At 37.4% G+C, this 26,029-nt stretch overlaps 1 protein-coding gene across 4 annotated transcripts in view; it reads right to left on the bottom strand.

Moving 5' to 3' along the window:
• Window positions 1–343: 343 nt before the first annotated feature.
• The window catches only part of LOC133528127 (nephrin-like), a 217,789-nt gene continuing 192,103 nt past the window's right edge, over window positions 344–26,029 (bottom strand). For 2 of the 4 annotated variants that reach the window (XM_061865359.1, XM_061865361.1), the window contains 7 exons: window positions 18,430–18,560; window positions 6,998–7,157; window positions 6,488–6,645; window positions 5,675–5,831; window positions 4,573–4,730; window positions 3,360–3,552; window positions 2,815–3,026 (listed from right to left, as the gene is read on the bottom strand). In XM_061865359.1, coding sequence (XP_061721343.1) covers window positions 2,845–3,026; window positions 3,360–3,552; window positions 4,573–4,730; window positions 5,675–5,831; window positions 6,488–6,645; window positions 6,998–7,157; window positions 18,430–18,560 — 1,139 coding nt within the window. In that variant the 3' untranslated portion in view covers window positions 2,815–2,844. Of the gene's footprint in view, window positions 1,295–2,098; window positions 2,278–2,812; window positions 3,027–3,359; window positions 3,553–4,572; window positions 4,731–5,674; window positions 5,832–6,487; window positions 6,646–6,997; window positions 7,158–18,429; window positions 18,561–26,029 lie in introns of those variants that run through there. The other 2 variants (XM_061865362.1, XM_061865360.1) reach the window with 2 other exon arrangements.

The following is a 26,029-nucleotide window of genomic DNA, read 5'->3' as shown; positions in this document are numbered from 1 at the left end:
TGGTGTTGTTTTTCTACAAAACAAGATCGTAGTGAAGCAAAAAAAACGGTTTGGAGAATTTCCCACTTTATACGAAACCTTAACATGCAATGGATTAAAAGTGAAAATAAATACTTACTCTTTAACGCATGTCATAAAAAATATTTTGTTTAAATTTGAACTTTAATAACTGTTAATAGAGTTGAATATTATGCCTGCCATATATAGTTGCATATGCGGTAAAGGGTTAATTTACCTTCCATTTATTTATACAGTCTATTTTTGTATAAAGTGTGAGATAATAGCCAAAATGCTGGTTTATTTTATATGTCAATAATTATTTGTTTGCTTGACATGACTTTCCGCGACGCCCCGCGCGACGCTGCATTGCCCGCAAACTTGCCCGCTCGGCATACGCTTGGAGCAGCGTCGACTCAGGACACCAGTATGAGTTTCATTTGTTTAACATGCACGCCGCACGCCCCGCCCCGCTGCACGCCCAACTCGAGCGTCCACTCAGGCCTTACACTTAGTCGTACTTGCTAACCTGATGTTTAGAAACATCTTGAAAGTTCAACTTTATCAGCTTCCATTTTGTTTTCACAAGCTTTTATTTAACTTGTGTGTATGTTCGGGTCAAATCTTGCAAGCTAATTTAGACCCGCTTTCCATTATTCGATCGAGTTTAAACTTCACATACCTATACCAACTGCACGTACCATCGAGTTCTGATGATGGACACATGATGCCATAGCAACTCTGTTATAAAACAACGCCATCTAATTGTGTATCGGTTTATTAGAATTTTCTCGATGAGTTGCCTGTTGAAAGAATAAGAAACAGTCAGCGATAAAAGCCTGTATCAAAATGTTCTTTTACAGTACATATGGTGCTACTTTATAGCACTAGTGGGAAAATTAGCATATTACGTTACTGTGTCGAACATTTAAAGCGCCATATGTACTGTAAAACGTTGTACGATACACGTGCGAATAAGTAATTCGCATCTCGTGTCGATTTAAAACACTCCCTTCGGTCGTGTTTTAATTTATCGCCACTCGTTTCGAATTTCCTATTTTTCGCACTTGTATCGTAATGTACTATTAAATTTACTCGCCTTGAAATGCTTTTTTTTTAATTATCGTTCTTAATTATTTTCCAGTAACTGTTATTTACAAGGCTGTTCCAATTTTAACCAGTTTAAGGCACTTGTTTCGATTTTTTTTTAATTACGAATCTGTTTGAGTTTCCATATCGTCCATACTCTTCGTGAATTCAGTCTCCTGATGCTCCTCACTTTGACTGTCTACATCATCTGAAAGAAAGCATATATTCACAATAAATTTCAAAAACTTAAATAAATGAGACGAGACTTAAAGTGCAATATTGAGCCTTGCTAGAGTTTTAAGGCTCACAATTGAGACAACTTTGCTGCCGAGAGAAACACAAAAATTTTCATCACACTATTGCGGAGAAAATTAATCAAATTTAATTAAATGTACTAAATATTTGTCATTCAAAAGTCTTGATTACATATATTATTATCTATAAACTCTATCCTGTCAGCTTACATGAAGAAACGTCTGAATAGCATAGAATTTACTTTGCAGTTTGAAAGATAAAATATATTAATTTTTTACTGATTTCAAATAAGAGTCGCCCTTTCCGAGTCGGTGTGGTGAATAAAACTACTTCTGCTTCTGCCAATGGCGAATCATCAAGCATGCCTGACCATCCAATAGCAAGCACTTGCGACCCTCGCTGTCCTCTAACAAAGTCGGTACCGTTACCCTCATCTATAGGCTACGGGAACCGCTCCTTCATAGTGAATAGTCTTCCAACAGCTGTACCCCTTATAGAGATAATTTCACAGCTTATCTACTCGTTGCTACTTACCATGAGCCCTGGTATCCAATGCCAGCACAGCTAAAGGTGCTTCATCTAAAACACCTGACCATCTAGCAGCAGTGCTCGAGACCCTCGATGTCCTCTTACAACTTCGGTATAGTTACTATCGTCTATAGACTACAGTACCCGCTCCTTAGTTAGTGAATGGTTTTCCAACAGCTGCACTCCTTACAGAGACAATTCCAGAGCTAATCTCCTCGTTGCTACTTACCATGAGCCCTGGTATCCAAAGCCAGCACAGCTAAAGGCGCGTCATCCAAAACACCTGACCATCTAGCAGCCAGTACTCGCGACCCTCGATGCCCTCTCACAACGACGGTTGGCACCACACTGGGAGATATTGAGGATCCTCCGTACATTGATACTCCGACACTTCGCCGCAAGATTGTACTGAAAAGGGACAACATGCTTTTAAAATAAAAATAAATAAATAAATAAAAAGCATTTATTTCGGACAATATCCATAGGTAATACACAAAACAACAAACAATCAAAATACAAAATATAAATTTTAGAAATTGGCCACCAAAGAGTGTTAAGATTTGGCGGTTCAGAAGGACTGACTCCTTGAGTTTGCGTAACACATCGTAGCCACAGTGTGTTCTAATGTTGAATGATATATTCTAATATCCATACTGTCCATAGTGCCTTAGTTGCCAGAAAGTTTATTTTGTTATCATATAAAGCAGTTATATAGTAATAGCCTTTCATCTCCTAATGTTAATTTTGTACACCACTTAGAAATTTGAACCTTTATCAGCTAAATGTAAAATAGTTTTATTCATTTTGAGTCATTTCCAGAATGGGAACTATAATTCTTAATATTCATTCTTATTTAAACGTAAGGCATTCTAACTCCTGCTGTGCCTTTTAGTTTTACCAGCATTAGTTGGTAAACTAAGCTCATCCGAGCCATAATTTTTCAGAATCTTTCAGGGCGTTACCTAATGATGACAATTACCTCTGCTCAAGATCCCTGGAAGGCCTCGTCTTCTTCTTGCACATGACAACGAGCGCAACGCACAAAGTAGTCAGAATGGTCAGTAAGATCAGAGTCAGTGCTGCGCCGACCAGTAAAGCGACGCTGTTGTCGCCAGCCGTCATTGGTGGGGGTGCCGGTGTCATAGTTTGAAGAGAACCTAGAAAAACAGCAATACCTGCTGTTACCAGGATAGTTATTTTCAATAAGAAATATTTTTTGCAAACAGGTATTGTCCCGTTCTCTCAGTCTTGAACTAATCCTTATGTACGACTTGTTATTTCACTTAGTAGCATATTTTTGCCTTAGTTTTACTCCAAAGGACATTATCGGTAGACATATCATGACCCAACTACCTGTACTGCTAACTGTTAGGTTTATGATATGATCTGTCATGTGGGTCTGGGTAGCCATCAGGAAAGTTCATTCTTGGTCGTGACATCAAAGCTTTATCGTTTAATTTTACTCAAATTTCCAACTCAAAATTTCTTACCAGGCCTATCCAAGTCATCCGACGGATTGATTGCAACGCTGTGCAACGCTGCTGGTCTGGGAGACCGTCCCCTTGGTGTCTCTGAGTAGACCAGGAATGTGTAGCGTCCAGGGGACAAGGCATCGAGGACAAACTGCGGAGCGTCGTTGCTGGCTCTGTAAACCGCTTCTGTGAGTCCTCGGCCGGATATTCCCTACAAAAGACAGGAGAGTCATTGAAGTTCGATGAAAAGATCATTAAGGCTGATGTATTAAAACCGGATGTACGAGAGGACATAAATCTGACTATTACTTAATTGTTTGAAAAAAGAAGTGGAACTGTTTATGAGAAAGATAATAATCATTTCTTTGGCATGCTCCGAAAGATATCAGGCACCTCAATAGTGATAAAGCAGTGATACAGACATAACATTGTGTAAGCAGTTAGATTCAATTGATTTTTTAATTAAATCACAATTTTTTTTTAACAAGAATTCAATTATAAAAAAAAATTGCTAAAGACGCCAGTAAAGTCATTTGCATGTCTAGTCTTTCTTAGGATACACACTTTATTTGGGTTTAAGGTATCCAGTTCAAAGCAAACTCGCTACAAGTCTCAATGAGTTAACCTCTCGTGCGCCGGGATTTTTTTTATAACAGTTTCCTCGTACGCGGATCTACGTTCCAGCATTCAAGGGCTTAATTTATATTTGGTCCCTTTCTTACAAATACACAAGTAAAAATATATGCCTTCACCTAGCCCTTGATGTCCCCCGACCCCACGGCAGACCAAAAAAGCGATGGCTCAATTTCGTGAAAGCGGATGAGCGTAAACGGGCTCTGACGAAAGGACCCCCAGGATCGCGCAAAATGGAGGAAAGTAAGCAGGAAAGCGGACCCTGGCAAAGGCCCTGATATCGCTAGGTAGAAGAGGACATAAGTAAAAATCACAGAATTAATCAACGATTATTAGCTGATTTATTTAAGGTTGTAGCGCGTTATGAATAATGGTCATTAATTCTCTGGTGAAACGAGGCAAAATTTGTTGCTACTTGTATTCAAGACAAGGTTGCCTTAGGCTTATAACGGCGGAAGTTAAGACCCTGTAGCTAATAATTATGATAAAAGGCAATCGACATTAAGTGAATATGTATCGTGATCATTTCCACACACATATATTTTCAATTATCCCAAGTCAGACGATTCACATTCACAGGCACGCCACACGTGCTCACCTGATCGTTCATCGTAGCGATCTCATTGGTGATTGGCTCCGAGGGCCGTACCTCGAGGACCTCGAGTAGGAACCGCTGGGGCAGGCCGCCGTCGTGGCCGGGCTCGCAACGGAGGAGGGAGTTGTCCAGTTCGCAGTTCACTGGGGGTTCTGGGAGCGCTGTAGAATATGTGGTATTTTAGCAACCATGCTAGTAGCCAAGTAGAAAGGGTGATAAGAACAATTTCAGGATTGTTCAGCGATCTAAATTTAATGAGAATGGTCGAGTTCCTACATTACGAGTACACTGAGGTAGAAATGCTCATTGTGTATTCTAAAAAAAATCAGAAATAATGTCAATTAAATGGCAACAATGTAAATAAAAACTTAAAAGTAATCTACATTACCTAATCGTATCAAAGAAAGATTCACTAGCGTGCCTTTGGAGCTATCTTGTGGATTATGGGCCGTGAGACCAAATAATTATTCCTATAAGAAGGACTTGCCTTCTTCCTTCAACCTTTTTACGTACACATTGACGCTGGCAATAACGGTGTCGGTGCTGTCCTAACTCAATCATGACAATCAATAAGGAAAAGGCAATAGCTTACATCAGATCTCTCTTTATGAAAAAGCGAAATAACAGTGTGCCTGAGAGAGAACACCTTGGCAAGAACTTGGAGAGAACAGCAAGTTGGTTATTGAATAAAAATTCGTCGTATATCTATAACTATTATTATGTATATTAATATTTATTGTTTTAAAACGACAACCCGAAGAACGCCATAAAAAAATGGACGGAAGTATGTTCATTGTTTTTCAATTATCAAATCTATTTCTTTAACCAGTAGATTCATAATGACCGATCAGATGTAGCGGTTGGCGACACGCACTCAGAAGGTGCGTGGCACTCCCAGGTAGATGCTACAGTTGGCTAGTGCACCTAATCCATTATGTATCTACTGACTAGGGCTATAGAGAAGATAAGTAATTGAGAGACATTAAATAGCACCCTGAACCTTATTTTTAAGTTCCTCCCGTTTGTGGCACTAAACACACTATTATAATAAGAAGGAATAAGAAGATTCTTCGCACAAGCTCAGTTTAAGAACTAAAGACTATACCAGCAGGCATTATCCTGAATAAACACGGCTCCCGCTGATTCCCTACGTCATTGCTGGCCCAGCAGGCCAACCAGCCGAGGTCATCACCGGTGTCTGCCGGTAGACCGTGGACCACGGTGCTGCTGGCACCCATGACTGTCACGTTTGATGGTGGTATCTGGTAACGGAATTAAATATGTGTTAAGAGTTAGAATTCGTCGGCTCTTTTACTGCAAAATGTACAATTCGCTTCTTGTAAAAAGACATCCAAAAAGAGATTAAAATATTATAGCAAAAAGAACATTGGTAATTTCATCTACTGGCCTGGATATACTTAAGGTAATTAGCGATTTACCTTTGGTTTTTAAAAATATTGCTCTTTCTCTGAATTAGGAGAAAATGGATAAAGACAGTTGAAATTGACTCGGACATAACTCTCTTTACCTCCGGTTGATCTATATTTTTTTGGCATTCAAACTTAAAAAGTAGTCTAGTTTTCATGAGGAGATTTACAACAGCTCCTTTTTTTATTAGTCTATAAGAGTGACCCTACTGCTGGGCAAAGGCTTCCCCTCATTCCCGCTATTTGGTCCAATCCAATGCACATGCACTCCCACCGCTATTTACAAAATGTATCAAGGGCGTCCCGCCATCTCTGTTTCGGCCTTCCTCTGTTCCGAGATTCTATCTTGTATGATCCATTTTGTGACTAGTTTGGCCCAGCGTCCCGAGTGGATTCTACAAACGTGCCCTGCCTAATCCCACTTTAGCTTGGCGACCTTCATGATCTAGACTAGAAAAAACTTTCTTCCGATTCCTGGGCAGTACACTTACTGGTAAAACATCCTTAGTTCCATTAAAGGTCCAGTAGAACCTCAGTGGCCCGGCGTCGTGTATGGACGGCGCTGTGACCGAGCACCGAGCCCTGACTTCACCTCCTGGGGCTCCAGCTAGCTGCTGCACCACACTGCCGGCTGAGCATTCTGGCCTGGCTGTAAGGTAAGGTGGTGTCGTGATTTTTAATGAAGAAATAAGAAATTACTCAACGCACTATTCTCGTAGTTTCTCGCTTTATATCGATAGCGAGCATAGAGTATCCTCAAACCTCGGAAAATCAGTTTGTTGCCTTCCACTTCTATTGGTATTTAATAAAAAATTATTACATGCGTAGAATTTACATAGAACATTCAGCGTCAGCGGCTCACTCAAAGCGCTGCCCTCCGAGTTTCTCGCCCTACTCCGATAGCGTACAGAGTGATGCCTCCTCAGACCTCTGAGGATCAGCTTGTTGCCTTCCACTTGTATTGGTATTTAATGAAAAATTATTACATACGTAGAACTTACACAGAACATTCAGCGTCAGCGGCTCACTCAGAGCGCTGCCCTCCGAGTTTCTCGCCCGACACCGATAGCGAGCAGAGTGATGCCTCCTTAGGCCTCGGAGGATCAGCTTATTGCCTTCTACTGCTATCCCGCCGATAGGATCATCGCGGATTATGTGATCCTGTAACAGATAGAAATCCAAAACTATACCTCTCGCTTTCATTGAAAAAATGTGTTTGCATTCCAAATATCAACATACATTTTACGTAGCAGATACTTCATATAATAACAAAAATAACTCATACGCAATTATGCCAAAAATGCCTCACATCATTTTGGAAAAGAGCTGATACTGTTTAAACTGCCGGATGGTGTTTTATCAATCATAGCTAAATAAATAAATAAATATTATAGGACATTATTACACAAACTGACTAAGTCCCACAGTAAGCTCAATAAGGCTTGTGTTGAGGGTACTTAGACAACGATATATATAATATATAAATATTTATAAATACTTAAATACATAGAAAACACCCATGACTCAGGAACAAATATACATGCTCATCACACAAATACATGCCCTTACCAGGATTTGAACCTGGGACCATCAGCTTCGTAGGCAGAGTCACTACCCACTAGGCCAAACCGGTCGTCAATCACCTAAGAACCACCGCAAGATAACTCACTTTCACGTAAAAACCCGCATCGGAATCGGTCCATCCGTTTGAGAGCTACGATGCCACAGACAGACGTTGGCGTTCTTCAATTTAGACTCAAAAGACTCTAGTTACCAACACTAGTTTTTACTTGTTTAAATAAAATGTCGGCCTTATTACCGAAATACAGGATGTTTATTTAGTCACCTGCAATAATTTACGGGCTGAATATATAGGTCATACTGAACAACCCCGAAATCGAGATTTTTTTTTACCCTCCCATAGAAAGTGTCATAGCCAGACAACCAAAATGCACTAAACAGCCAATTTTTTTCGAAATTTCAGGGTTGGTCCCATAGTAAAAGTTGCCCAGTATATACCTATATATTCACCCCGTAAATCATTTCTGGTGACTAAATACACATCCTGTATATTCCTTTGATTTACTTACTACTAAATAAAACGTCTAGGTACCTTAGAAATATTTTTGGGGCTTTTATATCTTAAAGCTCCTTTAAAACATACCTATATTTTACTTTAAGTAATGAAAAGTAAATATAAGGAACGAAGCGAGAAATTAAATATAAACAATCTTCTAACCTTTCGTTATTTAAATCGTGACTTGCTTAAGTAAAATACAGACTAGGTACAGTCAGCATCAAAAGTAGCGGATCAAATAACGCTTCATAAGTGTAGATACTACGCGATTCGCGATTATCGCAAGTTCGCGCGAGTAAAATTCGCGCGAACTTGCGATAATCGCGTAGTCAAACATTTCTGACTCGAATAGATGTCCTAATTGACAATCGCGCGACCAATTAGAACACCTATTCGAGTTCAATATGTTTCATCGCGCGTTCGCGCGAGTAAAATTCGCGCGAATTTGCGATAATCGCGTAGTCGCGTTGTATTAGGACGACGCCAGACACAAAAGTGCTACAATAAAAGCTCGAATAATATTCATCATTATTATAATTTAAGTATGTATTCTATAAATATGTGGTAGTATATATATTGTTATTATTTATTTATGTACTTTATAAGTATGGTTTCCTTTTTTTTTATTCATTCAATATATTTTTTTCCCTGCACCAATTCTAGGTATCTCTGTTTGCCCTATGGTTGACTGGTAGAGTATGCCATTTGGCATTAAGTCCACCCTTTGTTCATTGTTGTATATATTTTGTGCAATAAAGTTAAAATAAATAAATAAAAGTGCTATTACAGGTAGGTATGTTAATTACGAACACTCCTAATTATCTTATAAAAACCCTCACTTCATAAGACTTTAATCGCTCCAACATTCACGCAAATAGAAACTTAGCACTAACACGTGCCTAAAATATCAAAATTAGTAAAAACATCACAACTATATAGGAAAAAATACACACTTAAGTCTCTTTCGAGTTGAATCGTTCATTTCTTAAATCCCACATCGCGTGACCAAGTACGTAATGAGTTTATAATTAATACTTCAAGAATTCAATTTGGTAGAAAATTGTGAGTCGCGCGAAACTATTAGTTTTTATAACCGTTGAGGGTGTTGCTTTAATTATGGCGTTTTAGGCTCTCAGCACACGGCGAGTCAGCGTAAGAGACGCGTAAGCGTATCGTAATACGCGCGTAGAACGAGAGCACTAAGAGAACTACGAGCACGTACAACTTCAAACAAGTCCGCACACGAAGCGTCGTCGTAGCGTAACGTATGAGAATCCTGTCATCATTACGACAGGCTTATCGTAATACACGCGTAAAAAAACAACGGGTTGCACACCGGGAGTACTGTGTAAGTGAAAACTTGAATATTAACGTTGTGCATTTTTGATATTTTGGAATGGTTAGGGAGTAATATTGCATGAATTGCTTTAATTATCAGTATAAAAGTACTATCATTTATGTGTACATTTTCGCCGCGCGGTAGAAAGAAAGTGAGATACTTCCTCTCCTACGCCGCGCCGGCGGTCTACTGGCTTCAATGACATTGTAACAGTTTTTCGATCAGGTCACGTGTTCGTTTTACGAATTTTGAATCTGACGAATCTGTCGGTCACGTGTCGCGAGTTTAACATTTTCCCCCATCACAAAAGTGCACAGCGTCGCTAAAGAAGTTTTCACTTCAAAAACAAAACTTCTGACATAATCAAACTTTAAAAAAATCTTTATTTGTTAAGAAAGTAAGATCGTAGATACATCCGCCGAAGACATCTGACGCCAGAGACTACATGATTTCAACTAATATGATGATGAGATTTCACTTATAAACCGATCACGCTTGTACGCGACGCTTACGCGACGTTTGGTGCCCGGAACTCTACGTGTCTCGTACTCGTAATGTTTTTGCGATACGCTTCCGCTCACGCTCCGTGTGCTGAGGGCCTAAGTTTTATTTAGGGTTGCAATCCAATAATGAAATATATTTTTTGTCAAAATTTTCATTTTTATACAACTGTTATCGTGAACCGTACTTTTCTTTCAACAAGACAATGAAAATCATCGTGACAATGAACACATCCAATTCGGTTATGTTGTTTTTTGTTCGCAGAGTCCCTAAGGCCACCTCCTGTGCCCATCATTATATCAACTCGATAGTATCATAATGTTTCATTGTCACCCAACATATATAGGTACGTATATGAGAAGTTTCCGCTCAATCGAATAATGGGAAGGGGGTCTAATTTAGCTTGCACGATTTTACCCAAACATAAGTAGGGAAGATTAGTCCAAAACCGAGACACGGGTAAAACCAGGACACAGCAATATGGCTACTTAAATAGTTTTTAGATTGACGGACGCTTTGGTCACTCCTGTCAACTATCTTGGTTAGTTTGTCAACAACAGCTGAATGACGTGCGTGCCGGCGTATAGAAATTAAATAAGAATAGCGTTTTTAGCGGGCCTGATGTAATAATTCCATGGAATTCGTCACCATAACAATCTGTCATACGTTGAGGTAGGTACAATTTGTAATTTTTATGGAATTATGTGTGTATTAAGGATCAACAAACATGTCTTGGATTGTTGTTGCATCATGTTTTTGGGAGAGCTGTTTTTTTTGTTTCTAGTAGCTACGTTCGGGTTAAAACCGGACGGGATAAAACCGGATAGTCCCGGTTTTGTACCATTATCTTTTTGGTACAAAACATGGAAAAACCATGCTTGGGTACAATGTCTCCAGTGTAATGGCTCCTCTACACGATGGACCATCATAGTGGCCCACTAAGCTGGGCCAGCGTGTAGAGAGAGTAGTGGTATCGGATGGCTTATGGCGCGGCGGGATGGCGATGGGCTGGCTGCGGTGTCGGTTTTTCGTCCGCACATCAAAGGTAGTGGGCCAGCGATGGCTGTACGCATTTACACGTGGCCCATCTCACACGTGGACGTTCGTGCTGTGTATTATTTTGATTAAAAATGACGAGTATGTGGCCGCATCACGAAAGAATAAAGTTTTTAGAGTTATATCGGGGAGAAAGCGTAACAATGAACCCCAAACATAAAGACCAAAACTATAGAAATAAAGTAGCAAGTTATTTAAAAAAAAAGTTTTTATAACAAATAGTGCCCGAATTAATTAGAGGATTAGGAAAATTACTTATACATTACGTAGACAACTGTATATACAGTACATTTACAATTTAAATAAATAAATATACCAATAATAAAATAAATAAATATTAGATACTTACATATCTAAATATATGTACATACATAAATTATATATATGCACAATATATACCTACACAGCGGCACATTAAGGAGGAGACAAGTAATGATTTTTATTAGGGTTTTAAAGCTTTGAAGAGTTTATTGCACAAATTTAAATTGACTTAGTTGACAACCTGTCTGGCCTAGTGGGTAGTGACCCTGCCTATTAAGCCGATGGTCCCGGGTTCAAATCCTGGTAAGTGCATTTATTCGTGTGATGAGCATGGATATTCGTTCTGGAGTCATGGATGTCTTCTATGTATTTAAGTATTTATACATATGTATATACTTAATATGTATATCGTCTAAGTACCCACAACACAAGCCTTATTGAGCTTTCCGTGGGACCACGGAACTTAGTCAATTTGTGTAATACTGTCCTATAATAGTTTATTTATTTATTTATTGCGATGGATAGATAACATCCACCATAATCTTCTACGTCATTTCTTTTTAATTACTTTATTATTGTGCAGATTAAGAAAAGGTATAAATAAATTGCTGCAGCGGCTAATGCTTCCACGTCCATCTTGGACAACGAATAGATCGCAACTGAATGTCGCCATGGTGTAGTGGCGTTTCAACCATCGCATGGCCATCTCGCTGGGCCAGCGCTGGGCCGTCGTGAAGAGGAGCCATAAAATAAGAGCCCATAAAGGCTGTACTGGTTGGGATCCTAAGGAATTTGGCGAGTTCCTTTGCTAATGTTACTAAGGGAGAAAATCGAGTACAGGATTTGGTCTACCCCGGACAAGACATGGGATTAAACCGTACAAACTAAAAGATGGTTGTTTTTTTGACCTGTGAAAATGAAAATAGTGATCTCACTCAATAAATATGTTGTAAGTGAAAGGATTTGGGTCGGCGGCTGAGGGAGAGGGGGTGCGAACCTCGGTCCGGATTGTACCTGGTCCAACAGATCTCATTGGCTATTCAGCGTGGTAATCCTGCCAGTGTGACGGGGACATTTATTTTGAGCCAGGTACGATTCGTGATAGTTATTTTATATAGCTTAAAATATTGTTCAAAAATGACGAAGCCTGTTGTGGATACCATCATGGGTTTGTTTGAGACGAAGCATGTTACTGATTTGCATCTGTGGCCACCTGACGAAGCCTGCGTTGCGGATAATTTACAAATTAATTTTAAAGTTGTGGTAATAAATAATTGATTCGGTTAAGTGAAATAAACAGGGACTAGTAAAGTTCATAGATTTTAATAAAACTATGGTTTTTATTTAACTTTTAAGTCAAGGTCCCGGTATTACCCCACTTTCCCCAAGCAAATCAAAAAAAACTTCTTAACATAACTCGGTCAATGAATAAATATTAATAAAATTGGACTACAGTTTTGACCGACATATCAAAGCTAGAAATTTGGCCCCAGTATTATTTACTTCTGGGAAAGTAAAATATAAATGCTTCACTCGCGCTTCGCGTATGCCCGGTCAATTAATAAATATTAATAAAATTGGACTACAGTTTTGACCGACATATCAAAGCTAGAAATTAGGCCCCAGTATTATTTACTTCTGGGAACGGACTCAATAATTTTACCTGGATTGAGAAAAGGTACCTGTTTCATTTCATTAATTTGCTTTTTTGTCAATATGTATAGTCACCTTATGGGACCACGTGGCCTGATGACGTTAAAGACAAATTTATAAAACCAACCGATAATTTTCAAAGAAATTAAGTATTATTAATGTACAATTTCTTGCCACGCGTATTGTAACCCCGTGACCATAATTAAGGAAAATTAGGCGACATAAAATTTTAATTTGATTTTAATTTTGATTTGATTTTTTGTTTTTTTTTTTTTTTGATTAAGTTAATTAAGACAAGGTCCGGTGTTAGTTTGTTACTATTCGTTAGAGAACATGTCATAATAGAGGAGCCAAAAAAGCAGATCAATCGCCTGATGGTAAGCGATTACCTTCGCCCATGGACACCCGCAACACCAGAGGGGTTGTAATTGCGTTGCCGACCTTAAAGAGAGGAGTACGATATTTTATAGAAGGTTTGAAGGATTTTTCATTTATAATTAAAATGCCATCTAAATAGACATATTTTCCAGCTTTCACCTACATAACATTAAAATAAATATAGAATTCTATACGAAGTTCAATAAAATTCAACAACCTTTTTGATAAAATCTATAAGCATACAAAGCCCCTATTTCTAACTCAACAATATGTACCTACAATGCAAAACTAAACTTGCATTCGTATTCATACATACATTATACGTACAAAATGCACTGTGAGTGGAAAGTTTCGTTCAAAGGAATACGAAAACGCTAAACTGTCATAATGTTATTGCAAATATTCTATTATGTCTGGGAATAAGGATGGGAAAATGCGATAAGAGAAAATTATTAAAGGGGGTGATTAATAGTCCGCCGGACGGTATCGGGCTGACAGTTAGAACAAAAAGTTGACAGTTCCGAACGACTGATTGGCCGATATTGTCCGGCGGACTGTTAATCAGTGGACCCCTTAACGGCGTTGTCCCTGGCTGTGATTTCGGAGACTCTTATTCGTGGTCACGAAAGGTCACTTGGTGGTCACCAGGGACGGATTCGACGCATACTGCCAGATACGCAAATTACCTGATACGCAGATTACCATACTTTCATTCGTGAAGTACAGGCACTTCACGAATAAAACTGCACCAGCAGTGGCAGCATGGTTCCATTTTTATCACTTTTCACTATGCCCGTCACTTTCGCGCTTACATACTTGTTAGAACGTGACAGGCATGGTGACAAATGATAAAGAGCCGACCATCTTAGCCCTACAGGGCGTACCAGGGTACGCAGAAGACCCGATACGCAAACGACGTAAATTTCTTTCGCGAAATCAGGGAGAACTCCGTCCTCGAAACGTCGGAGATAAATTGTAAAACTTAATTATAAGCGATTAAGTTCAGTTTTATTATTTTATTAATAATGTGTCAATACCATGAAAGCTTAAATGAGTGAAGAGAAAATTCAAGAGCGTTTTTAATTTTCGAATTCTGATGTTCATATCAAGGTATCGCTTTTGTTGTATTTAATTTACTCTGTAACTGTGTTTTTCGTGTTTTTATTTCTATGTACAATAAAGTATATACATACATACATACAAATACATATCAGTAAAAAACCGGACAAGTGCGAGTCGGACTCGCCCACCGAGGGATTCGTACTTTTTTAGTATTTTATTGTTATAACAACAACAGAAATACATCATCTGGGAAAATTTCAACTGTCTAGCTATCACGGTTCATGACATACAGCCTGGTGACAGGCGGACAGACGGACGGACAACAGAGTCTTAGTAATAGGGTCCCGTTTTACCCTTTGGGTACGGAACCCTAACCCGGTTGTCAGCCTACGTAAAACCGTGCGAATTTCAATCTGGTGTCGTGTAACTTGTTTTTTTTTTTTTGCCGATGGCATCAAGCACAATTTATTTAACCTGAGTTGCATGATAAATACATGACTGGCCGATGAATAATGACAAGATTGTACCAAAATATTTTATTTTTATTGTTTAAAAATGCTTTCTTATCTCCGGCTGTTCTCCTCGCACTCACTCACAGATCGCACTTCTCAACCGTGAAGTTCGGTGAGCAGGTTCGGTAATTAGATGGTTTGATGATTCGGTATTCTCGCGAAATCCCGTGAGCATGTTCGGTAATTATATGAACAGGTTCGGTATTCTCGCGAATACTGGTGAGCAGGTTAGGTATTTTTTTTTGTCAAACCAGTAAAGATCATTTTTAACGAAACCAAAAGCGATTCCGAGGCTTGTCAGCACTAGTATTATTCGATAAAATTTTCCATCTCTACAAGCATTTGCTGAGAGCTGAAGTCATAAAGAGCATGAAGTCCTAATTTATTACTTTCCTATGAATTTACTGGACCGTTTCGCGATTTAAATATTTAATGTAATTACTTTTCAAACGTTTGTGAAGGTTCTTAGGCAGTTTGATTTGAATAAAAAATTCAAAAATATTTTTTAGTCAATTTTAATATTATTTACAGTACACATGGTGCTACTTTACCGCACTAGTGCGAAAATTAGCATATTACGTTACTGTGTCGAACATTTAAAGGGCCATATGTACTGTAAAACGTTGTACGATACATGTGCGAAACGGTCATTCGCAACTTGTGTCGATTTAAAACACTCCCTTCGGTCGTGTTTTAATTTATCGCCACTCCTTTCGAATTTCCTATTTTTCGCACTTGTATCGTAATGTACTATTACGGTTTTACTTAATGATTTAAGAGTCCGCAGCAAGCTCGGTTCTCCATACAAATGTAGTTACGCTCTCATCTTAAAACGACTTGCTAGATTGCTCTGAAACTTTATACTTACAATGGGATACGTTATATCTATGCCTGTAATTAGTTTATGTAGCTTCAGATAACGTATTAAAAAAATACAGCGATAATTGACGACCGGTTTGGCCACGTGGGTAGTGACCCTGCCTACAAAGCTGATGGTCCCGGGTTCAAATCCTGGTAAGGGCATTTATTCGTGTGATGAGCATGAATATTTGTTCCTGAGTCATGGGTGTTTTCTATGTATTTAAGTATTTATAAATATTTATATATTATATATATCGTTGTCTAAGTACCCTCAACACAAGCCTTATTAAACTTACCGTGAGACTTAGTTAATTGGTGTAGTAATGTCCTATAATATTTATTTATTTATATTTATGATAATTTTTTTGTACAAAACTTGTTTTTGCTCTGTTTAGTTTTTTTTATAAGCGGGAGCTATATCATTCATCCGGCAGACATATCCCAGTCCCACTTTGAATTATAAAATAACTAAATTATCGACATATAATTTAAATATAATGGAACCAGCGGCGGTATCATGGTTCCATTTTTATCTCTTGTCACTATGCCCATCACTTTCACGCTTACATTGTTAGAAAGTGACAGGCATGGTGACAAATGATAAAGAGCCGACCATCTTAGCCCTACAGTAGGGCTAATATGGTCGGCTCTTTATCATTTGTCACCATGCCTGTCACGTTCTAACAAGTATATAAGCGTGAAAGTGATGGGCATAGTTAGTGACAAGTGATAAAATGGGACCATGCTGCCACCGCAGAATGGAGAAAACGGACAAGGAGTGCCGACCAGGAGTGACAGATGTTGATAAATGGCGCAGGCAGATGAGGATTGTTTAAATATACTACCTATTTTAACATATTTATTGACATCGACTTATAGTAAGCTTTACTTGTCCTCGCAATTTTTAAACGTCAAAATTAGATTGCACCCGTCAAACCGGGGAAAGGTACCGGATTTATTTTAAGTATTCATTAAACTGGATTTTTTAACTTATCTCAATCCAAATCGTAATTAAGTTTAGAAAGTTTGCTTTGTAAAACTTGTAAACTTCGCAATAATGTTTCTTGTTTTGGTAAAAAGTGAGAAAGTTCTAAGTTAATTTAGATTGTATTTATCCAATTTACTTCAAATAAAATCAAATTTATGAAAAGTTTGTTAGGATTCCTTCGCTTTCAACTTTTATTAGAATAGAGATAGCAGCTTCTTTATTGGGTTTTCTTTGATAGAATAATAATAAAATAAATTATAAACTGAAATAGAAGTCATATATGAAAGAAAACGTGACCAAAGCCTCCAGTATCAAAACATTTTTTCTAATAACACACCTAATCAAAATAAGGAAAATAAGACGAATCTGAAACCGTTCTGCGCCATGCCGCGTGTCTGGTCCAAATATCCCCATCACACTTGCAGCGTTGCCACGAATCTTAAATATTTCGCATAAAAATAAAAATAAATCTTAAGGACGACGGTTTGGCCTAGTGGGTAGTGACCCTGCCTACGAAGCTGATGGTCCCGGGTTCATATACTGGTAAGGGCATTTATTCGTGTGATGAGCATTGATATTTTGTTCCTGACTCATGGGTGTTTTCTATCTATTTAAGTATTTATAAATATTATATATATCGTTGTCTAAGTACCCTCAACACAAGCCTTATTGAGCTTACCGTGGGACTTAGTCAATTTGTGTAATGTCCTATAATATTTATTTATTTATAATAATAATAAAACATTTTTTTCAGTGCCCATACAATTTTATTAATAAATTTAAAAACTAATTATTAACGTATGTATTAAACTAACAATACAATTAAAAATACAAAATAATATAAAATACATAAATAAAAAAATAAGTACAAACATATAGTATTTAAGTATTTATAAATATGTATATATGTATTATATATATCGTTGTCTAAGTACCCGCAATACAAGCCTTATTGAGCTTACCGTGGGACTTAGTCAATTTGTGTAATGTCCTATAATATTTATTTATTTATAATAATAATAAAAAAATTTTTCAGTGCCCATACAATTTTGTTAATAAATTTTAAAAACTAATTATTAACGTATGTATTAAACTAACAATACAATTAAAAATACAAAATAATATAAAATACATAAATAAAAATAATAAGTACCAACATACAGTCAGCAGTGTTTGACAACATGCATGGACGTCCATAGGGCTAAAATGAATTATTTTTGTTATTTGGGAATGCATGATTTGGTGTAGGATTCGACGAAATACCACACCCTTCTGCCAAAAGTCCACGTTCGCGATGGTTTCAATCATGATTGATGGTTGATGGTTTATAGGCATGACATATTTATTACGATAAAAGATTCAAATACCCCCTCGGACCCGGGTGCGTCCTTAAACTACGTCCAAAAGAGAGGTATGGGCATTGTGTATGTCATCTATATATCACAGCGGATGTCTTTCCAGATCTAGAGCAGAGCCCAACTGGGGAAGTACCTCCACCTTACAAAAAACCGCAGCCAAATAACACTAGACTCTACTCATAGTGTTGTATTCCTGCCGGTGAGTAAGGTTGCCAGAGCTCAGCGAGTGTGCTTAGTATTAGGGTCGGCAACGCGCATGTAACTCCTCTGGAGTTGCAGGCGTACATAGGCTACGGAGACTGCTTACCAACAGGCGGGCCATATGCTGTTTTGCCACCGACGTAGTATAAAAAAACCCCTTTCGTCTTCACCAGGTTTATATCATACCTCTTTATAGAAGGTGAAGTTGTCTGGAGCTGGTGAAGCGTCAGCAGAACACAGCAACTCAGCATTCTCGTCCTCACGCAGAAGACGAGCTTCTCTCGGCTCCAACAATGATATCTGAGCCACAGGTGGATCTGAAACAAGAGCATTATTAGTATTTTTTTTATACTACGTCGGTGGCAAACAAGCATACGGCCCGCCTGATGGTAAGCAGTCTCCGTAGCCTATGTACGCCTGCAACTCCAGAGGAGTTACATGCGCGTTGCCGACCCTAAACCCACCCCCCCTCGATGAGCTCTGGCAACCTTACTCACCGGCAGGAAGACAACACTATGAGTAGGGTCTAGTGTTATTTGGCTGCTGTTTTCTGTATGTTTAGTATATTGATCTTAAGAGCATTTATGATATGATCAAAGTTTTATTTTAAGTTAGGAACTTGTGAAAAGGTATATTCAAATACTAATTATTTCTGCGTTTTTGGAAATTCATCCCCTAAGGGGGTCAAAAAGGGGATGAAAGTTTATATGAGGATTAAGTTAGGAACTTGAAACTTCGTATTAAAACATTTTCATAAAATACGAGAAAAGTAATTTCTTCGTTTTTGAAAATTCATCCCCTAATAGGTTTTAAAAGGGGGTGAAAGTTAGAAAAGGGAACAATTTAGGTACGGACTTGAAATTAGTAGGAACAAAAAATATTATAAAGTACGAAAAATATATTGTGTTTTTAAAAATTCTGCCCTTTATAAGGTTGAAAAGGGGTAGAAAGTGTTGTTAAGGAAATAAATCCACGCGGACGAAGTCGTGGACAACAGCTAGTACAATACATACATACATACATACTTTTTCATTACTATTTCTCGTCATCATCGCCTTACAGTTAATAATTCGTATAAATTGTAGATAGCAACTATACATAAAACATGTCATAACTTACGAACAGAATACAATGTATATGTACAAATGATGTCACCATGATGTCACGTGTCCGTCTTACGAATTTTCAATATGACAATCACGTGACCCCTGACGCGAGTTTAACATTTTTTCCCCATCACAAAAAGTTCACAGAGCCACTAAATAAGTTTTCACTGCAAAAATCTCAAAGTTTGACGTTATATCAAATGTTCAATAGCTTGCACTTAAGATATTTTTTTTTTTTTTTATACTACGTCGGTGGCAAACAAGCATACGGCCTGCCTGATGGTAAGCAGTCTCCGTAGCCTATGTACACCTGCAACTCCAGAGGAGTTACATGCGCGTTGCCGACCCTAACCCCACCCCCCCTCGTTGAGCAATATATCAATCGTTGATATTGATCAATTGGTATTTATGAAGCATCAAAGACAGAATAACCATCGCGTTTTAACAAAGCTCGGACTGAATATTTCAACTGCTTGACAACGGTAGAAATTGTACATTCACCGCACGCCGCCTGACAAAGTCCGAACCACAATGGGCGCGGAACAGAAAAAACAGCCTACTTAAATAATAAATAATAATACGACGAATTATTACGACGATCTGTCTGGCCTAGTAGGTAGTAAAGGGTTACTACATCAAACATAGGCAGGCCTTTGAAGCCAATGGTCCTGGATTCGCATCCCGGTAAGGGCATTTATTTGTGTGATGAGCACAGATATTTGTTCCTGAGTCATGGATGTTTTCAGTGTATATGTATCTTATATAATATATATCGTTGTTGGATTACCTGTACCCGAGTATCGAGTACGCTGGTGGGCTAGCGCGTAAGAGCGTGCGACTTGCAATCCGGAGGTCGCGGGTTCAAACCCCGGCTCGTGCCAATGAGTTTTTCGGAACTTATGTACCTACGAAATATCATTTGATATATTTACCAGTCGCTTTTCGGTAAAAGAAGACATCGTGAGGAAACCGGACTAATCCCAACAAGGCCTAGTTTATCCTCTGGGTTGGAAGGTCAGATGGCAGTCGCTTTTGTAAAAACTAGTGGCTACGCCAAATCTTAGGATTTGTTGTCAAGCGGACACCAGGCTCCCATAAGCCGTGGCAAAATGCCGGAACAACGCTAGGAAGAAGAGTTGTCCGAGTACCTTGACCCTTCTTATACTTAACGTGGGACTTACGGCCCTATTCGAAGAATGAAATACGGAAAAGATAAGATAACGATAAGTTCTGGTTTAGATAAGTTCTCAATAAATATTTATATTTTTAATATTTGTAGTTCTCAATTAGATATCGTTTGTATGTCGTATAATTTACAGAAGCATCACGATTCGGGCAGCCAATGTCACTTTGACGTTAGAAATATCGTAAATAGATCTTATTGAGATCACAGCAGAATCGAAATAAACGTCAATTTTGAGATATCGTTTAGTTATCGATCTTTTCAATCTCATTCCAAGATGTTAAGCATCTCTTAATTATTCTTCGAATCGGGCCCTTAGTGTAATTTTTGTAAGAATGTCCTTATAATTAATAATAAATAAATAATATAAAATATAAAAAGCCATTTATTTCGAGTCCAGGATTATATTACATTACTATTAAGTCAGCGTTTACATAATTTTATTTAAGTAGGTATGTCAGTTTCTATAAATTTAGATTATTTGGTCAGTAAATTTTTAGATATTAAGTAACATATTACTTTTTATAACAAATTATTAAGTATTTGTAGCGGACAAGAACCCCTTATCGGGTGAAGGCCTCCTCCGAGGACTTCCATCTATCTCTGTTTGCAGCTATATATTTCCAGTTTTTACCAACTATTTTATAATTAATATTATAGGGTAATTTTATACAAACTGACCTAGTCCCACAGTAAGCTCAATAAGGCTGCTGTTGTGGGTACTAGGCGACGATAACCACTCGGCCATCACGGCTTTTCGGCAGCTTATTTATTTAAAAAAATATAATATCGAGGCGCCCCAATCCTTTGTTTAGTACCGTGAAGTGTGACGAATTTGCTCCCCACTAAGTAATCTTTTGTCAAACAGTTTCTATATTATGAAAACTATATCACAATCTCATTTAAGTGTGACAACATGATAGTAGTGATGATCTACATTTAATCGGCATATATATCGACATACCTACTACATATATATGCCGATTTAATGTTTAGTATAGCACTACACAATACTTCCGTGAGACACAGTCACATTAAATATGATTTTAGATCAGATTTAGAATTTATTTATTTCATATTATTAAATTACAATTTATTTAAAGCTAATCTATGTGAATTTACATTATGATCGTCAACTAATAATGTCGAGCGTTTTCGACTTAAAATACGTGAGTGACCCGTTTTAACATATTTAATATTGTAACACTTAAATTAGGTTGTGATAAAGATTTCATAAAATAAAAATTTTTGGATCACAAATTAAAGTAGGCACATAGGGTACGTCGTAAAGGGCTGTTCTCTCTAGCACCGGGGCCTAGAGACCAGTACAATTACGTTGTTTGTTTATTTTCAAAGTTGAATTATTGTATTTCGTGTGCTAAGTTAGGAATTGTGTTAATAAAATATCGGACCAAACGTGGAATTGGTCAATTTAATTACACATAGGATTTACGGTCGTGTGTGGTGACTTGGCAATTTAATTTATTGTTAATATGGGGTTTTCTGCATTCAGGCCTCATTATGAAGTTAGTAGGTACAGCAAATATGTAATTCTTGATTTTAAAATAAAACAGCACTGATGGGGGAATGCAATCCCTCACAGTGCGACAAGTAGGGACAAGTAGGGATAAATGTAATTATTATCTTCAATACGGGTGACTGGTAATTCGTCGTATTCCTTCGAGGGGGTTATTCTACAGCTTATTTGGAGTGATTTAAGTCCAGTCAACCAGGGGTCAAAACTCATTGGTTTTCAAGTTATTCAAGATTTTAGATTTTTTTAATAAATACCCACTTTTTGACCTAAAACTAGTATTTTTTTTTTTAATTACGTATTTTTCAAATAAAAAAAAAGATTTTCCGAATAGCCAATGAATCACTGATTACGTAAAATAATAAAAAAAGTACAAAACATATCAAAATTTTGCAAATAAAAGCATCTGAAGTCAGAAGTCAGAAGTTTTTGTACTTTTTTTTCAAATCTTGTTACATTTTAAGGCATAACTTAAAAAAAAAGTAGTAAAACTTCGCGTACAAATTACAAAATTTATTTCCTCAGTTCATAAGATTTCTAAAAAGGTACAATTTATGACATTTTATGCTCATTTTTTACAATTAATGATAATAATACCAGGGCAGGTACAGGACTTAGCGTACTCGACTTTACTTGTTTGTGTCGTTTTAAACTCGCCGAAGGCATACTTTGTCTCCTCCTGTATTGAAGGAATACGACGAATTACCAGTCACCCTGTACGCTATCATGCATCATTGTAATTGAGGTTGCTTATCACGCTTTAAGCATAACAAAATTCGCAATATATTGCGTTTTAGACTATTTATACTACTTACATTGTTTTACTTACATTCTTTTTTGGTACAAAACCAACTGACAAGTAAGTGTCATCTGACTTCCGAATTAGTGTGAACTGTATCATGGTGGGTCAGGATTAACCGTCCTTACAATTTTTTCTTTTTTAAATATTATTTTTTAAATATTATAGGACATTATTACACAAATTGACTAAGTCCCACAGTAAGCTCAACAAGGCTTGTATTGAGGGTACTTAGACAACGATATATATCATATATAAATATTTATAAATACTTAAATACATAGAAAACACCCATGACTCAGGAACAAAATATCCATGCTCATCACACGAATAAATGCCCTTACCAGGATTTGAACCCGGGACCATCGGCTTCATAGGCAGGGTCATACCCACTAGGACAGACCGGTCGTCAACAATTAATTTTCAACATTAAACAAAACTATAAACTTAACCTTAAAGTGTACTAAAAATCAACACAAGTTATTTTTTAAAGTCGCTGAACAAATGTTGCGCAGTTTGAGAAGTACAGCCTCCAGCTTATTAGATTCAGTGCGGCGCAAGCTACGCACTATGAGCGAATCCGATAACACGGCAAAACCCGTATGTAGTGAAAACACAAACATGACAATATGTAGCCCGTATACCCGTATGTACTGAAAAGCGCCTACGAACATAAAACCCGCCTAGCGGGTCGCTGGCAGTTAAGAGGCTGTCAACACCCAATGTCCTTGAAATTGATGTTACTTAAACAGTTTTTTAAGAAAGACTATTTGTTTTAGTCAAGTAAGAAAAATATATGTTCATATTAATTATATCTCAAAGACCGTGGTTGTACTCGATACATGATTGAACGAGATCGACTTGATAGAAAATAATTGCAAAGATTGGTCTTAAAATCACAGTTAAACGGTTTTATGTCTTTATTGTTTTGACTTATGGGTCTGCAATTAAAATCACAATTTCAAAACATTTATATCTAAACCGCTATTGAGTAAAATATTACACTAATAATCCACTTTTTTTTATTTAAATATTTTTCTTATTATTCCCTTGCCCAGGCCCAGTAACATGCGAAAGTGCTATCTCATTTACTCCGATACAAATAGACAGTGTGCGCGCTTTAGGTATTGACAGCCTCTTAAACCCTCGGGCGGCAAAGCAATATTTTAAATTTTTGTGCCGTGCGGCGCGCAGCCGCGAGGCGGCAAGTTTTCAATATTAAAAATGGCGGCCGCCGCACGCGCAGTTGTCAGAGAGCGTCCATTTCGAGGCATTTTGCCGCACGTGGGGTTAGTGTGTTAATTTATTGCTCACACAGGGCCCATCCGGTATATTAAGTTAAAAATCTTCTCTCATTGAAACTTGATATTTTTTAATCAAAAGAGAAATGTGAAACAGTTTCCATTGAAATGGAATGAACGTTCAGTTTTAATAAGAGCAGTCTTTTTATTTAATGAAACGATCCAATTGTACAATAGAATAACAAAGTGAGATATTAGATTTCAGATAGATTTCACTTTAAACGTTGAATTGAACCTATTATGGGAGATTATTTTAATAAGTGTCGCAATGTCTGTGACTCAAAATTTGATGACGTTGGTAAATCTTTAATATTTTTTTATAGTTAGGTAATTAAAATAAATAAATAAATATTATACGACATTCATACACAGATTCGCTAAGTCACACCGTAAGCTCATGAAGGCTTGTGTCGTGGGTACTCAGAAAACGACATACATACTTAAATACATAGGAAAGAGCCATGACTCAGGAACAAATATTTATTGCCCTTTCCGGGAGTTAATTGTCGAAAATAGTGACCAAGTTTGATTAGTTTGACGGCTCTACTTTATTCCGCTAGGCAGTTTACTGGCGTAGAATGATATTATTAGTACTATTATCTCAGTATAAGTTTATTTTACCCGCACACGCACACGCACACACACACACACACACACACACACACACACACACACACACACACACACACACACACATACACACACGCAAATACTACGTACCAAACATGTTTAAATATTCTACGTAAGGACGCATGTCTCCCCTGTTGTATTGAATGTTTCATTTGTAATTGTATTTTCAGGATATTTTCTGCATGCATTTTTGTGTTCCGACTTTCCATTCATTTTGTATTTTAAAATCTTTCGGTCAAATTGATTTTCCCGGTTCTCAAGATACAGGATGCGACTACGTAGTTTGGGTAATAATATCCATAAGTTTATTGTAAAATTTCATTGAACTATATTAATTTAAATCTGTAGGTTTCAATTTATAAATATATTTAGGTGAATAAACGATTTGTATTTGGAAAAACAACAATTTACCATCAAGACTAGCACCCGCCATCTTCCAAGAAAAATGTCATTTAATTTCCCAGACGGGTGAAAAGCAATCTAATCAAAAACTTTCTTTTCATTTTAAAAATCACTACTTTGAATGTTAATCTGGCTCAATTTAGTTTGCTTTAGATCCAAGATTTGTCCGTGATATCGCGATATACCTAAGGTTCATTGTATTATCGCGGCGAATCGGCGAAGAACTAACGGCCAATTCTAACGTGCACTGTTATCACACCGATATTTTTTGAAGTGAAAACTTCTTTAGCGGCACTGTGCTCTTTTTGTGATAGGGAAAAATGTTAAACTCGCGACAGGTCACGTGACCGACAGATACGTCAGATTGAAAATTCGTAAGACGGACACGTGACCTGATCGAAAAATTGTTACAATGTCATTGAAGCCAGTAGACCGATGTTAAATAATTGTAATAGTTCTGAAGTGTTAAATTTTTTATGTAATATAAATTGACATGTTTGTGAACGATAGCGCAATAAATGAATATTACAGTACATATGGTGCTACTTTATAGCACTAGTGCGAAAATTAGCATATTACGTTACTGTGTCGAACATTTAAAGGGCCATATGTACTGTAAAACGTTGTACGATACATGTGCGAATAGGTAATTCGCAACTCGTGTCGATTTAAAACACGACCGAAGGGAGTGTTTTAATTTATCGCCACTCGTTTTGAATTTCCTATTTTTCGCACTTGTATCGTAATGTACTATTGTATTTGACCACATATATTATAGTACTTTTATACTGATAACTAAAGTAATTCGTTCAAAATTATTCCCTGACCATT

This window comes from Cydia pomonella, chromosome 19 (assembly GCF_033807575.1).
Source record: "Cydia pomonella isolate Wapato2018A chromosome 19, ilCydPomo1, whole genome shotgun sequence".
Lineage (NCBI taxonomy): Eukaryota > Metazoa > Arthropoda > Insecta > Lepidoptera > Tortricidae > Cydia > Cydia pomonella.
Note: the sequence above shows the minus strand (reverse complement) of the source record. Positions and strands in the feature narration are given on the sequence as shown.